Source organism: Antennarius striatus, chromosome 22 (assembly GCF_040054535.1).
Source record: "Antennarius striatus isolate MH-2024 chromosome 22, ASM4005453v1, whole genome shotgun sequence".
NCBI lineage: Eukaryota > Metazoa > Chordata > Actinopteri > Lophiiformes > Antennariidae > Antennarius > Antennarius striatus.
The window spans coordinates 11,411,014-11,428,125 of record NC_090797.1 but is presented as its reverse complement, the minus strand read 5'-3'; the positions used below and the strand labels follow the sequence as shown (position 1 = coordinate 11,428,125).

Here is a 17,112-nt window from a genome sequence, read left to right as displayed (position 1 = left end):
GTGTGTACATACATTTTTTCTCATGCACACATCAAGATTCCTATAGACAAACCAACGTGGGCTGAGATGGAGGTGATGGGGGACCATGTTGGACTGCTCTGTTGGGGGCCTCGTCTATGGACACCTCGCCAGCGCCCAGTTACCAGAACAGGCTCCATTCTGGAATCTGCACTGGTCCTGAACTGGTTCCCAACCAAAGTCCCTACTGGCTCACCGCTGCATTGGTGTGGCTTGGAGACAGCCAGCCTGTAACATTGCTGAGGTGTTCAGGAACCTCAGGTTATTTTGATAGCAATCATCATCTATATTGTGGGATCTGGAGTTGCTCATATTCCTCTTGACAACATGCCACAGATTTTCTATAGAGTCCAATTTAGTTGATTTCCAATCAGGCCCAGGAATACCACGGTCAGCAAAACAGTTCTCATTCAGAACAATTAGGATATCCATAAAGATTGTCAGCAGATGGAAGGATGTCACGTTTCAAAGTGTTCTGGCCGACAGCTGCTATACTCTGGATTTGATTAAACACAGTAGAAAAACAGCCCATCACTGGCACTTCACGCTGGACTGAGGTGATTGGGATTCTGTGTCTTTCCACTCTTCTGCCAGATAAAGGATTTTGATTTCCAAATGTAAAATTTACTTTCATCTGAAAAGAGGGTGTTGAACCACTAATTCATAAAGCACTTGTTCTTCTCCTTAGCCCAGGTAAGATGTGTCTAACAGTGTCTCTGGTTTGGGAGTGGCTGGACACGAGGGATGCGACATTAGTAGCTCATTTATCAGGACAAGTCTGTGTGTGGAGGCTCTTGATGCTCCGACTACAGCCTCAGTCCACTTCTTGTGACACTTGAATGGACTTTTCTTGACAATCTCCTCAAGGCAGAGCAGTCATCTCTGAAGCTTGCACACCTTTCCTTCTGCACTTAACCTTTCAAGTTAAATTTTCATGTACATATTTGATTCAGCGCTCTGAACAACCAGTCATTTCAACAATGATCTTCTGTGGCTTCCCTTCAATGAACATCTTCTTGACAACTGTTGAGTCAGCAGTCTTCATCATGATGGTGGTAGTATGTACATAGTTTATATGGACAAGATTATTCTTACAAAATGTTAAAGACACCAGTTCTGGGTCAGACCGGGATGCGCTGTCTGTTGGTGGGAGAACTCTATGATGGAGGTCGTCCTCCAGGAGGAACGGCGTGAATTTCCACACATCCCGGTCCTCTTTCCTGTAATTCTCGGAGTTGTTCTGCTTATAAACATGATCAACGCACTTGTGTAGTTACGTGTGGACGGAGATTTTTTTTCCATGCGCGGTGAAAAAAAGTTGTGTTTTCAAGAAAATTCAGCTACGTGTGGACAACGCCTAAGACATAGACTCTTGCAGTTTGGGAAGGACAATAAAGCCAACAAATCATGTGACTATCATGTGAAAAACTGCAGTTACTAATAATCCATCAGCGAAAAACAACCATACATCAACTATCTGATTAAATGCTACAGATGGATTTTAGGTCTACTGTCAAGTAAAAATCAGCTCTGGCCATCTAACGAGACTGAAGGACATTAGTCTACTGGTGATGACCAACAGAGCTAGAGGGCAGTTTAAATCACAGACAGGACAAAAGTCTCAGAAGTCTTGAAATGTTTTGATGGCAAGTTTTATAATGCTTATTTAAAGCAGAATCACAAAACCCAGCAGCGATGCAGCTTTGTCTTTATCCATGTCCTGTCATCATGTTCTAGTCTGAGCAGTGGCTCAGGTCAAACGGGGTAAATACAAACAACAACTGTTTGTCAGATCAAAGACCAAAATACCACTTCATCCAGATGTTTCCTATGAGCAAGAGTCTGTCAATACACAATAAGGGTAGGACCAGAGAGCATGGTGGTGCTCAGGATGATTTTATAACCTGGTGTGAAAGCAGAAACAGGTAGTGAATTGACTAATGCAAGGCACACCTTCCATTGTTCCAAAATATTGTTTTACTTTATTAAATGAATAAATCAGTGGAGAATTATATTGTTATCTGAACATCAAGTCTTGACATTGCCTGCAGCATTAACCCTGTAGGTTACATCATACATCACCATGTATGAATAAGGAGTGAAAGATAATGGATCCACTGAGTGTCTAGAAAAATGCTATATAAATGTAATCCATCATCATTACTATTATTATTATTAGTATTTTAGGTTGCCATCATGAACTTCAAGTTGTATGAAAGCATGTACAGTAATCCCTCGTTACTCGCGGTTTATGCGTTATAGGACTCCCCCAAAAAAGAAAATCAGCGATGCAGCGACAAACTATTTCTTTTATAATTTACCTACAATCAAAACATTGATGTACCTCCCCATACTGATAGTAAACCCCCTTACAAATTGTAGCATGTTTGGGAGCCACTGCAATAGTTTCACAAAGAAAAAAATTCTACTTCACAAAGCAAAAGTAAACTTGAAGGACAAACCGTGACTCTGATCGCAGTGCACACACCGATGCTGTCAGCCAATAGTATGCATGCACTGTATCACATGACTAGAGCTCATGTGAGACACTTGCTCCTCACCTCTCGCTCTCTCCCTTGCCCTCAATGAGATGAAACTTACATCTCATCGACTACACTGATGGGTGGGTAAATTAATAAACATGTTGACCTCAAAATAAATTTAAATGCCTGTTTAACATTTTCAATTTTCAGAGTTGCCTCTGTATTTTATGATTAAATGATTAAATGATTAAATGCCTTTGTATAATACATGCCTCTGGTGACTTCCGTTTGTAAGAGTGACTTACAAATAAGTATTCAACATTTTTCAAAAAACAAAAGTGACCAAAAAAATCAAATGGAATAGTTGATAAGATTAATTACAATGCACTTGCAGCTGGTCGGAACATTGAAAGATTTGTGCTGGAAAAAAGATGTAACTAAAATGAAGCACAATTCCTTGATTCATGAGAATTCTGAGCAGAAAATGTGAAAGTTAAGTATTTGCAAAAGATTAATATTACAACATTAATCATTCAAACATTGAATTGACTCAACCGGTGAATCCGATTATATCTACATCTTTGTAGTTCAGGTGGTTGATGAAAGTATGGCAAAAATGTTTTTCTGCAAGTTAAAATCTTAAAAAGCCAGATTACATGACGGGCTGATTCCACAGATAGAAGCTACTGTGTCTATTTCTAGAATCCCTGTGGACAGCAAAAACTACCAAGACATCAAAAAGCCCAACTTGCTAATAATGAAGCATGGGTTGGAAGGTGAAATCTGATCTCCACCTGATTACTGCAACTAAGCACTGATAATTAAAGTGTTTTCAATAGAGCCAACAGGCTGACATATTTAGAAATCAGAAACCAGTATAGCTTTAACATTCTACAGAGTAAATTGTTAAGATTAAGAATTATTAGTGACCTGGACACGATCAACAGCTTATCACAGCTCACACTGAGGAGGTTTTATTTGGGATATGATTCGCATATACAGAGTTCAGAAACACAATATTTCTTGTCTTCCACATATTTTAAAGATTCATCTTGTCAGATCAGGTGATCACTCACCATAGCATCTTGTCAAACCACATTAGAAAATTTGCAACACTACAAATTTGACTATGGCCATCTATATGAAGTGATGAAACATGGGAAATGAGGCTGTAGTTTACACAAGTCAGGAAGTAACAGTACAGTACTATAATCCCTCGTTACTCGCGGTTAACGTGTTCCAGGACCACCTGTGAAAAGTGATATTTTGCGATATAACGAAGATGAACCCTCCCTATACTGATATTAAACCACCTTCTGTCTGTATTACCTTTTCCCACACTCTGATAGACTGTTTAAAGCACTTATGTATTAAAGCACTTTTGTATTTAAGAAAAGTCACAGGAGAAACCGTGAGTCGGAATGCAGTGCACACACAGATGCTGTCAGCCAATAGAATGCGCGTACGGTATCACGTGACTACCTACTTAAAAATCTGCGACGTAGTAAAGCCGTGTATCTTGAAACGTGAATAAGTGAGGGCATACTGTACACCAAAACAGGAAGAGGCTTGATTTTCAAAAAGTTATTACCATTAGCACCAGGTGCTGCTGAAACACGGGTGGTTACTGGATCAACAGCAAAGACATGCCAGAGCCAAGAAAGTCTGGTACAGAACTCCTTCAAAATAATGTAGAATAATGAGGTGCAGTACCAAAGCCAGGTTATAACAAATCTAACACAACTACGTTCAATCATTTGAGCCAAAACACCAGCAGAAGGTTCACCAGCAGTTCAACAATCAGTAGCTGGTTGTGTCTGCATCAAACATGAAGAACAAACAACAGTGTCATCCCAATGATGATCTATAAATACATGCATCTCATCAGCTTTGTTGACACCAGGGTATCTGAACTTGGATGGAGTTTACAGTGACATACAGAAAGACTATTAGAAAGTGAACGCCACACACAAGAGTAGCAATCTCATTTGGCAATCGTTGAAAACCCGCATCCCATCCTCTATGTATTTGTTCAAGTTCAGACATGGACTCTTTGCTGTTACATAGGTGTTGTTTGGTGTTCGATGTGAATTTCAGTGGCCCAATATGAGCCGAACTGAGCCAGAATATAGAGCTACACATAAACGTGGTCCTACTCAAAGCCAAGTCTAGGACACCATGTCTTCCTGTTCAAAAGGTGAAGGGAATGTTTTGTGAACGGTGTCACGGAGCGTCCTCAACACCACATGCAGACATGTCTCTGTCAGCATACGGCAAAGCAGGACAGTTCTGAAGCCTTCATATCTGGAAACTGACGCAGGGAATTTTGGAGCTATAAACAGTTTGTGTCAAAGTCGGGTTACAATCTTGTAGTCTGAACACAACTTTAGCCAATGTCAAACTGTACCAAGCCCTGACCACAACGACATGTCTTCTTATGCTGTCAAGTTAGCGACCATCACTGGCTGAAATGTTCCACTGGTACCTTCACATCCATCCAGTCACAATCTACATGCTGGCAGGACCTTATAAATATGTCTAATAAACCAAGAGAGCAGAAAAACTCCATATTGAAATTGGTAGGAGGAAAGCTAGTTACCCATTAGCAATGGGTGAAAGCTAGTTACCCGTTTCCAAACGGGCGAGTTTGGAAAGGGCATCTAACAGAGCTAATAGCTAGAATGTCAGCTTCTGTTCAGTTTAATGTGCGAATACAGTTTTAGCTTTAATACTTTCAACACTTAGGTCAAAATAGGTCAATCCACAAGGCTTTGGCTTGGGGACCAGAGGGTGGCTGGTTCCAGACCTCCTTATGGACCAAAAGGAGCCCTTTAGCAAGGTGCCGAAGCTCACCAACTGCTCCTAAGGTGCTGCTATGTGGCTGTCTTTCATTACATCATCTCTCTCCTTTAATCAGCATGTTTACAGGCCCTTTGTGTGACGGTGCTTATGCTTCGGGAAAAAAAAGAATTTAATTCTGAGGGGCTCCAAAGTAACTTTTTTCTTTTTCTGAAGATCCATGTGCCTTTTACCCAAACTTGAGTCAGATGTAAGCACAGATAAAAGCCAAAAAGCAGTGGCTTCAGGGCACAAAGCACTAAAAACAGACAACTGAGACCGGCAAAGTTTTTCCCTCCAATTGTATTCTTTTTATATTTTAATACCTTGTCATTAAATGCAATTAAAATCCATTTGTTTGAATAAAGTAAAATAAATGTAATTACAGTATTTTCTGGACTATAAGGCGCAATGGATTATAAAGCGCACCTTCAACGTATGACTTATTTTTAAACCTTTTCCATATATAAGGCATACTGGATTATAAACTACATTGGATTATAAGGCTCTACTTCAATGAATAGGCTACTTTAAACCTTTTTCCATATATAAGGCATACTGGATTATAAGGTTCATTGTTGGTTTTTGAGAAAGTTAAAAGATTTTAGGTGCGCCTTCTAGTGTGGAAAATACTGTACGTATTCATCCTACAAACAATAGGTGGATTTCATTCTGCCACTAATACCTAACAACTAAAGCTGGTATTAAAGCTAAAAAAACCCAAAACTTTCTGATTGGTATTGGTTTTGGTATAATAATGTTCCACCAATCAGTGATTGCACCCAAAAATCCCATTCAGAGCCCCTTTGCCCATGAAGGTTGAGAGCTCAGTGTAAATTGCTCCTTAATTATAAAGAATTACGAAGGAAAAGAAAAATATGGAGGATGTGAAATTTCATAGACTGAAAAATCCTCCAAATCAAGAAAACTTGAAGCAGCCATTAGTAACTAAAACAGTCCAATAAAGAAAGAGTACAAGAATGAAGGACACACATGTCAAATCATAAAAGGTTTAAGGTAAATTCAATAAATAAGTACTTGGGTGCTAAACTCTGGAAAGAATTGACTTACTATCAACACTTCCTTTGTAGCGGTAGCTATGTTGATGGTGTCTTACGATGTTTATTCTCACCGATGAAATAATTCAAAACTTTCATTCATGTTCACGCATTTTATTTCAGTTTTGCAAATACAGGGAGTTGCAGTATTTCAACTGTGCCCTTAGTGTGTTAGGATGAGTCAATGCCAATACTTTGATCCAGAGCATGACTCCATCCTCCCCTGAACGTTAAGTTAAATCAGCACCATTGGTACGACTGATGTCGACGCAGCGCTTCAACAAGTTGAAAACGAGCTGGAAAAATGTTTCTGGCAAGCAGTGCTCGCGTCTTTCAGAGTGACATTCAGATATCAAATAGACAGCAGCGGGAGCTGGCACTGAACTTCAGTGCTGCTGACTCTGGTGTGAGTGGGAAGTCCTGATCAGAGAAAACCACATCACCCATTCATTGAGGAGAGAAGCCCAGGTCAGACAGACCTTCCTCTATCACAAAAGTTACAGGTTTAAATTGCTTTTGTAGCTGGGTAGTCTGTGTTTCACACACACACACACACAACAATAAATTACGGTATCAGCTGCAGACTTAAAAATGCAAATGCATGGACAAATACATGCTTAATTTTCTCAAAAAATTTGGTCAGGCAGAAAGCAGGAATACAGTAGCCTAAAGTCAGCCTCGGTTCATGTCGTATGAATCTAGCAGCTTGCCGTCTCTGACATCAACTATACTAAACTGTCTTACATAAAACTTTACAAAGCAGCTCCAACAGCTTCTGTGGCAGGAGTGTGATAACCATGATGTAATTCTGAGAGACATGTAAAATATTCAGAGGTGCAATCATCTTCAAAAACAGCAGTGATACCAATGACCTTAAACGATCCACTCAGGGGTATCCACCTGGTGGAGTCCCTTACATTTAACATAAGATAATAAACATATACGTTGGCCTCACGTGTCCTCAGAATAGTATCTAAAAACTCAACAAGTCTGATAATCACTAGAGTTTTGACAGGTACTATGGGTACACTCAAAACTACACCTGTTTGAAAAGAAAAAGGAAGAATTCTCCCAGTCAGAGTTCTACTGAGTCTTTGAGAACAATTTCACACAAATCAGATCAGAGTAACTCAACACCTTCACACTGGAGCCGCTTCCACTCATCGAACAAACCTGAACGTCTTGTCGGCCATCTGACCTTCCACACATTACACCAGGTTAGCGCTGATGTAATAAATGTCTTCACTTGTATGAAATATGCATCTGGTTTATTGTGGTTTTAGGCCATCATTAATTTATAATTTCATCAGCACTCCCTTACTCAAACTTCAATGTGCCTTAGGTCTTCTCAAACTGCAACCATACTTCCAACTAGCAAACAGGCAGCGCTCAACGCCAACACTGAAAAACATGCACATTATTATCTGTTGCATTTGGTACCAACTGTGTGACTGAAGATGTCCATAAAATATCCATGAGAGAATATAAGCTTTTCTGTGATGGTGGTGTAAAATCCCCTGCAGGTAGAGGATGGTGATCAGAACAGTTGTTGCGTGTGGTCGGTGGGAGAAGAAACGAAACACAGAAAGTAGTCACACCAAACTACAAATACCAGCTGCTGGGGAAAGCTGAGTTTACATCAGGCTGCCATCGCTGGCAGCTGACTGTCACCGATGTATGAATGTACACTTGCAGCACTATTCCACTAGATTCACTCTGGTTCTTCTTTTGAGGTTTAATGTTATATATATAAAAAAAAAAGAGGCTATTTTAGGCATGTTCTTCAACACTCTGTCCCAGGACAAACACACAAGACAAATTGAGTCAGTGTATTTTTTCAAGGATAAGCAGATCCTTATTGTATAAGAACAAAGCCAGTGACTAAATGAACTATTTTAAATGAACACACAATGAATGTTGTGGTTGTGATCCTGCAGCAGAGCTGCTTCCCAGCAGAAGGACCAGAAGCTGCATGTGAACACTTGTAAACACTTCCCACATGCTACCTGAGCAGAGGAGCAGCACGGACAATCTACTCACCGAAGGTAGTACTGTTTTAAAGCAAACGCAGCGTTGGAACAACTCCTGGGAAAGTTAAACTCTTCTCCAAGTTCAACCCATTGGTTTTTGTCAGAGACCTGAAAGAGAGGGAAAGAGTTAGTCGAGAGATAAACCAACAAAAAGAGCGGCTACACCTCCACCATCTGTTGTACAGGCTCCACCAATGAGGCGATATAACGATCAATAAGTTTGACAGGGGTACAACTACATCAATATATCGACAAACTTTAAATCACATGATCAAATATTTAGCATAATAACGTCTTATTGACTACTTTCTGTTTGTTTCTTGATCATATTTACATTTAGTCAGCACCGTCTCCCTCCAGGACACCATCGATACCTTCAGGGCTAGTTAGCATCAGAGCTAACTGGCTAACAAGACTTTTCCAATTTTGGCGTCAAACGCGAACGAGAATAAAGTGAAGCAACGCGTTTCTATCGGTAAACAGAAGCTTCATGTCACGGAGCTCCGGCTCCGGCTCCACTTTAATGTGTACACTCCACGGGCCTGTGAGGCCTACAGGCTGATCAGCCATGAAGCCGACGAAAGATGGCCATGGCGAGGAAGACGATCCAAGCTTCCACCCCCCCTGCGTGGAATCCAGCCGGTAGAATCCCGGGGCGGCACGCCGGTGCCTCCGCGGTGCTTCCCGGCGTGGGCCGGGCTCCGTGCCGATAATCGATGTTAAACGTGCCCGCTAATTTTGAGTCGCTCCAACTGCGCTCTGACTCCCGTTTGGACTCCCGATTCAAACAACACCAGCCTCCACATTGCATGGAGATACAAACCTAGCGGAGGCCATCGCCGGACCCACTCACGTTATTCCAACACCGGTCCCGGGTTACCCACCCGGAGTTGTGGAGGAGTCCACCGACAAGTCCACACACACCCCACAGCGGTGAGAAACCCACTTTAGTCCCCCTCACCTTAGCAAATCCACCTAAGGAGACGACTCTGATGTAGAGAGCGTTGAGGTCCAGCTCTTTCCCACCCACGAAAGGAATCTTCTTAAACGGCGATCTGGGGAGATAACACAAAAAATTAAAACACATATGTTTAAATAACAGTTCTTGTTAACTAACGCTCACATGCAGTGATGATTTAAAGTTATTTTTCTTGGTAATAAAGATGCCTCAATCTCACCCTCTGCCTTGGTGAAATTGCCGCAGCTCGTCTAGGAAAGCCTGTCCTTTCCTTCGCTGATCTAGTAGATTTTTCCCCGTCGAATTTGCCATTGCTTTTGCATGCAAAAACGTTTAAAGCCCACTTCAGTCGCTTCTTAAGACACCAAGGATCCCATACTCCGCCGGCGCTCAGTCATTCGCGAAGCTGAGTGTTTAAAAAGTTAAAGAAATAGCAGATAGCAAGAAGAGCGGCAGCTCGCTAATAAAGACTGATGCACACAGAAAGCAAGCCCGATTCAAGCCCGGACTAAGTTCCAACGAACAGTCACAAATGCGATCGATTTACCGACGGATTAGAAACGCCATGGCAGACTGTGTATAATAAATGCTTTTGGTCGCGGCTGGATTCGATTGGAGTGGTTTGACAGTGTGTTACGGACGCAGCTCCGAGGCTATCGCACACACTGTAGAGCGGCAGAGGGATCCAGTTCTCAGACAAAAAGATGTGAAGGCCCCGGAGCCCGGCCTGCCATGCGTGCAGCGCCCTCTGCGGTTAAAGGTGGTACTGCACAGTTCAGAGCAGAGCGGGTGCTGGAACAATAGAGACTGTTTTCATTTTTAGGGACCGTCTGACAATTCGTCTCTGTTTGGAAAACGGGTCAGAAGGTACTTTGAAATGTCCCGTGGGGGGAGGGGAAAACACTAATTAACTAAGCTTCCTAGTTATCCCAACCAGGTGTGTAATAAAATGCAAACCCATACGTTATTGGAAAAAAAAGAAGCTATTTTTCCAACTAACTTGAATCCACAGCACATTTATGTAAAATTGAAACAATTAAACGTCACCCAACTAACAACAGTTAAATTGAAGTGGAATATTTCCCATTTGCAAATTTCAAAGACATCAAAGTCTTAAAAATCTCAGTGACATTACTGCCACATCAAACAGATAATGCAGGATATCATAGTCCACTACAATTCAAACTATCCTACTAATACCATAAGCATTCATAGTCAAATATATTTCCATTTATATAAATATTTTCATTACAATCTAATAGCTTGCCAGTGTGTTTATTTATACATTATAGTTTAACATTTCTGAAAATAACGCTTGCAGTGTTTTGTATTTAAATTTTTTTTTTTAGTAATTGACACTGTCAGAAAAGTGATGTTTTGTGTTCATTTGTCGCTGTAAACTCGTGGTGAACTGTCCCTATCCATTGCTGACCACTTGGAAACTACTTTAATGTCAAGGGATGGTTGAAAATTACTCCTGATCCCTTCTCTCTGTAACTGCCAGGCGGATGGATATCTTCTTGATGGGGTTACATTCAACCATTACACGTACCCCTTTGCTCAATGAAAAACCTGTCACAAAATGGCGGAGACGTACGTTAGCAGACCCCATTTTGAGGAATTGACTGTAGACATCGAAAACTGAGTGTCCGTGTGTGTGGTTTTCGAAATAGTGCAGCTGTTTGCAGGCAAACCGCGGCACACCCGGGTTCACCCCAGCCTCTTTGGACTCCCCGTTCCTCCACCGAATTCTGTGCTAACGAGCAGAACGAGCGCTAGCTCGTTAGCTTAGCAGTAGTTAGCAGCTTCAGCTAAATGACTGAGAACCTGTTCTGTGCTGTCACTGCAAACGCATAATTGCCGCGTTACGCCCGCAATTCTTACCTTCTTTTCCTTGTCATTATTAGTCATTTTTGACTGCATTGTGTTTTCAGAATCCAGGATGAGCGGAAGTGTTTGTTCTGTGGTTAGCTAGTCTGCGTCTTTACTGTGGCTAATGCTAACTCGGTTAGCTTCGGTTGACAGTAACTATCAGAGACTGCAGGAGCAAAGAAAATATTCCTGAAATTGTGAAATTGTCTCATATTAAATTAAAATGCGCAAACATAATTATTGAGACGAAATTAATCCGACTTGTTTTTGATACTTGTTCCCTGTCACACTGGAGGTGTAAGCTAATGCTAGTTAGCTGCTGCGTGCTAACCAGAGTTAGCATGTTTATTTACATGATCTTTTTTTTTGTGTTTTTTAATGTTGGTTCAAATTTTATCACTTCAGGTTAGTGTGGATTTTGTAGTAAATATCAGATATTTACGGCTTACTTAAATCTGTCGTTCAATAAGAAAATATTTCGCGTTCACTGTTTGTAGTTTTAATATTGCCTTTACTTGTTTTATTGCATCCAAACCCTAGTACAGTATAATAAATGGACAGTATAGTAAATGAATGCCATGCATTAATGTATAAATAAAATCATTTAAATACAATTTTATAACTAGGGCTACCTGTTTATTTTTGTTATTTCCATTTGTACATTCAGGACAAACATTTTTATAGAAACATTTAATTTAATAAGACGTATTTATGTGAACAGTAGCTGATTCATATAGAGGGGATTATAGACTGAATCCCAGCAGATTATTTTAATGTGCACCACAGCATGTATCACGTTTTTAGAGGCAATCATTAAACCCCTCATCTTTTCAAGATAAGATGATATCTGTTGATTCTATTTGAGGAATCTTGTGAGCTCAGGCCATAAAGGTGCATGTTAATCCAATTTATCCTTAAATATATAGCTTTGGCAGTCTTGCAGCCATCCATTTAAACTGCTTACATTAAAAGGTAATGTCTGAATAGTGTGCAGTGACTGTGAACATGCAGTCAGTGATGCCATCACACAGCAGTCCTCATCTGATGTGACAGCCCGGCCTCTCATGGCATATGGCACAAACGGGGCCAGTGCGCTCCAGGGGCCCCCAGGCTCCCAGACAAAAGGTCCCAGTGGGGCCCTAAACTGCTCGTAACGTCCTTCCACCCCGCAGCGCCTCCGCCTGAGCTTCACGTCGCTCAAATAACGAGGAAGCATTTAATGGAATGTGGCTCCATCTCCTGGCAGTCAGAAGTCATGTGTGAATTATGGGATGGATTCGCGTCACTGGATTAGGAACATATTGTACCTGGAGGGATCGGTTGAGAGATTTTAAAGTGGCCATAGTTGGCACAAGATGCATGCTGGGAGAGGGGGCGTGGCTCTCTGGAGGAGGTCACTGATACTAATACAGTCAAATGTATGAACTGGACTGCACTGGATATTATAATTTAAAAAGATGCCATTTGTATTACTTTTAATTAGTGAAATATTACTTGATCCAAAACTCTTATGGCCAAATAGTGTGTGAATACATTTTGCAGCACATTAAGGTCAACATTCACTCTAATGGGACATAACCATTAACCAACAGTCCAGTTACACATTTCACAGTATTTATAGTGTAACCTATTTTACATTCACCCTCCAGAATTGGTTTTTGTACAAATAATAAACAAAACAAAAAAAGCATATGCTAACAGTTCCAAGAAAATTACTCAATAAAATTACCATGCCCCGCGGTGCACTGGCGTCGTGCCTGGAGTTTCCCCCACCTCATGCCCCATGCCAAGCTGGGATAGCCTCCAGCTCGCCATGACCCATGCAAAGGGGATGAAGCGGTCAGGAAGATGAATGAATGAATGAATTACCATGACACAATTAGAGATACCAGACCAATGATGACCAACTAAAAATACTCCCTTATCTGTATGACGCAGTACTTCAAAGAGCAAAAATAACATCAGCATTAAATTTGGCAAGTGGTCAACAATGTGACTTCAATTATTGTGTAGTATTTTCAATTAAGCTGAATTATTATGGAGTACATATTTCGTTTTTTTACTTGTCTGTCGAGAAAACTAATTGACCTTCAAATACCACAAACTATTGATGCTGAACATCACATTTTAATATAAAATTCATGATTGTTAAGTATGTTAGTGTTTTAGAAGATTTAATAAAATAATTACTTTCTGAAAGTAAACATTTGCATCATCGAACCAGCAGTTTGATGATTACTGCTGGTAAGAACGTGAATGACAGAATACCACTGAATCCAATTTTCTCCACACACACTCTCATTAATTTGAGTGGAGTAAGGCTACTCGCAAGAAAATATGGTTAATTCCTATGCACATAAAAGAAGGAGTAACAAACATTCAAATGTGACTCAAATACTCGTACCGTATACAGAAAGTTTCAGAAGTAAAAAAAAATGCTTAAAGTTGAAAAAGATAACGCAGTTTTATTTCTTCATGGCTGTGAACACAGACCGATGTTGAACGTGTGATAAATGGACAGGTGAATAAGGAGTTGTGACTGGTGCAGACAGCTGATGTGATGAATGCATGATCTCTGCACACTAATTCCACTCACAGTGCTGGAGACTGTAAATGCAAAGTGAACAAAGTGTAATCTGATGAGAGGGTATCTTCTTCCTGGTGTACCACTGAATGACTTTATTAAATAAGCGCACTGTAACACATTTACCCTTCATATCAGTTCAGCAAAACTTCACCTTTACTGTTGGTCAAACTGACCTAAGGAGTCATTTGTAAAGGTATTTGTTAGTGACTGAAGTGAATGAGGACAAACTCTTCTAATTTCTTGTCAGTAGGAGACCATTGTTGTCTGTTATGTAAGAGTGTTGTGATTACAGTAAACCTAAAGTCCATATATAATGAGAATGGACTTAATCATGAAAGTAGACATCATTTTTCCTGAGGTTACTTTTGCCTCTACATTTGTAAAATAGTCTGAAACTATAGCTCCACAAGTCTCCACTGATCTCATTCTCGAAGAAGTTTAAAAATAGATTGTGTAACTAAATTTATCTAGAAAAAAATTATGATGTAAATCTCAATGAATTAGAAATAAACTACAGGAGGGAAATATAGAGGACATAACTCCACCACACCGTTCTGCAGGGTTTGTTCCTGAGAGCCAATGAACTGAAAAATGCTAGCAGAGTTTTTTAAAAAAAACAGATATTAGGGTGTAAAAGAGAGCCTCATATTGTTTGTGTAATGAATTTAAAAAATGAGATAAGAGATAAATACACAAATAATGGCCAAAAATAATTGTAGCTTGTTGAAACATTATGAAAATATTAAATAAGTTGAGCTAGTGTGGCATGTCCGAAAACATTTAAGAGATTTGTTCTGTGAGTGATTTGAATTTTGACTTAGTGTCGTCAGTGTGGGTGGAGGAAAACCTCCCATGCCCAAACCAGTGTGATGACTGGTATCCAGTTTCAGCTGCATATTTCAATATCCTGTCATAGTTTTTGGGGACAGCATCTGTTTTGTCTGTCTATTAAATGATGTGGATGAAGGACACATATTTCACTGAGTCTTCTTCAGTGGACAGCGTGCATCTTGTTTTGTGTGTGATTACATTATTTTAAAATATTAATTTTAAAATATTGATAACGGCCAATGATGTAGCAAACATTTATGTACAAGTAAAGGCGACAAGGAAAGAAAAAAGTCAGAAATATGAGACTGTTAAAATTTGTGTGTAACAGGTGTATGTATATATATATATATATGAAATATTATTTTAAATTAAATGGTCCTGCCCAAAGAGCTGTAGCCATAATTCATTTTATTGTTTAAACTTGTGCTTAAATGTTCATCTGTTAACAGAAACACTGGCCTCATGACAGAGATGTGCTTGGTCAGTTTCACCACTAGGGGGCAGTTGTGTTAAGGTTAGGACCCCGACAGGGTCCTAATAGGTTGGATGTAAAGTTGTTAGTGAAATGTCTTTGTCGGTATGAAGCACAGTAGTTTAGTGTTATTGGTAATCCTTAACAAATGGTGACAGAAAAACAGAGTATGATTTTTTTTTCATCTTAATTTATTTGACCTGTACAGGCTTTCGACGAACAGAGGAACAGAAAGTAGATTTTCACTCACATTCTTATTGATTACAATAAGTCATTGATTCACAAATGAGAAAGACCCATGTTTCAGACATGCTGTTACTGATTAGCATCGTATTAGTTCAGTGAGCCTGTAGAAAACCCACAGTTCAATGAACTTGACAGTTTAACCTGCGCACAGTGTAAATGTTCAATACAGCTACACATGGAAAAGTACAAGAAAATATGACTTTTTGATGAGTACATTTCTGTGTTTAACCTCTGCTGCGGTGTTTTCCTTTAGTCCATGCAAAACAATATCCAGTGTCAGAGCTTTAAGGGTCAGCTGACGGGGTGGGCCGATCAGCAGCTGCAGACTGGCTGTTTCCTGAATATCTGCAATGAAAAGGATCGAGTCCACCAGGGTTTCATTCCACAATAGTCAGGGTGCGGCTGAAATTCTACACAAACGTGTCTCCATTCCCTCTCACGAGACAGAACAGACCTGAATAGAGCCTGAAAAGATATTTGCGAAGAGGCTCATCTTCCTCATTGTTAAATATAAACTAGGCCAATGGTGCTTCACTGATGATAATGTGTGTGAATGATCACGAGGTCAACGTCATCACATTTATTGTCAAGCAGTTGTTTATACGTGTCTCAGATTTTGTAATATTTTAGATTTGTTTTTCCTCGTCTTTCATTTCTTGCTTTTTACTTTGTTTTTCACTGTTTTGTGTTTCAATCCTTTTTTTTTTTTGTGATTCATTAACTTTTTGACCTTTCTATCTGAAGAGGTAACTGTTGATCTGTGTCGCACATGAATCATGTTCAATAACTAGCTCATCAAAAGATGGGTTAACATCTAAATAAAGCTGATACTGCCATTTAAAACCAAAAAATATCAGGGATGTAAGTGAGTGGTATAATGATAAGAGTTGAGCCAGTACAGTATATGGATAAGGAGTGTCATTTGAACATATACACACAATATACTGTACATCCATACTGGGAAATCTAGGATCTTGAGGAGCAGACATGTTTGCTCAGTAACTGTCAAACAAAATTTATTAGAGCTCAAAACACAAGATAGAAATTAATAATCCAAGGATGTGATGGAGTTAATATAAGTTTATGAGTCATAATTTAACATTTTAAGAAAGCTGATTAATTCATGGCGATTCTTGGAATCAGGACCTCCCTATCTTATGCAAATGAGTGTTTTCTAGAAAGACCCAATATGGAACCCGTACGTCTGTAAGATTTGTGACTAATGGAAATGTCCAACACATTTCACCTGCAAAGGCTGAGTCTCTACAAGCATGACAGAGGAGGGTAAAGCATCAGTGGCAGGGGTTAAAGGTCAGTGTTCCAAACATTAATACGGGATCACATGTTCAGTTGAACAGGAACTCAGCGGCTCAGGATTCCTGCTGTCAAAACGCACAGGGCCGAGCAGGTGTGTGTGTGTGTGTGTGTGTGTGTGTGTGTGTGTTTTATCTCCACAGAGAGATACAGCACAGTTCATCGTAAACGGTCCTGACCTTCTTCATTACATTATCTGATGAAATGAAAAACATTTCATCAGATGCGTGTTGGTGCGTATCTTCTGTGAACCAGGGTCAGGATGTGTCCTCATGTCGATAACACAGTGATGTACAGTAGAGTTTCATCAGATCTCAGACCATGGCCGGACTGTTGTGTGCAGAAAACATCGGAGGTGGGAAATCTTCTGTGCCCAATCGAGGAAGGCGACATTATACAGAAATT

At 40.1% G+C, this 17,112-nt stretch overlaps 1 protein-coding gene across 2 annotated transcripts in view; it reads right to left on the bottom strand.

Annotated features, from left to right (window-relative positions):
* Nucleotides 1-10,067, bottom strand: part of arid2 (AT-rich interactive domain 2) — a 36,306-nt gene extending 26,239 nt beyond the window's left edge. For both annotated transcript variants that reach the window (XM_068307251.1, XM_068307252.1), the window contains exons 1-3: nucleotides 9,606-10,067; nucleotides 9,389-9,482; nucleotides 8,438-8,535 (exon numbers count right to left, since the gene is read on the bottom strand). In XM_068307251.1, coding sequence (XP_068163352.1) covers nucleotides 8,438-8,535; nucleotides 9,389-9,482; nucleotides 9,606-9,697 — 284 coding nt within the window. In that variant the 5' untranslated portion in view covers nucleotides 9,698-10,067. The remainder of the gene's footprint in view (nucleotides 1-8,437; nucleotides 8,536-9,388; nucleotides 9,483-9,605) is intronic.
* Between the last annotated feature and the right edge of the window lie 7,045 nt (nucleotides 10,068-17,112).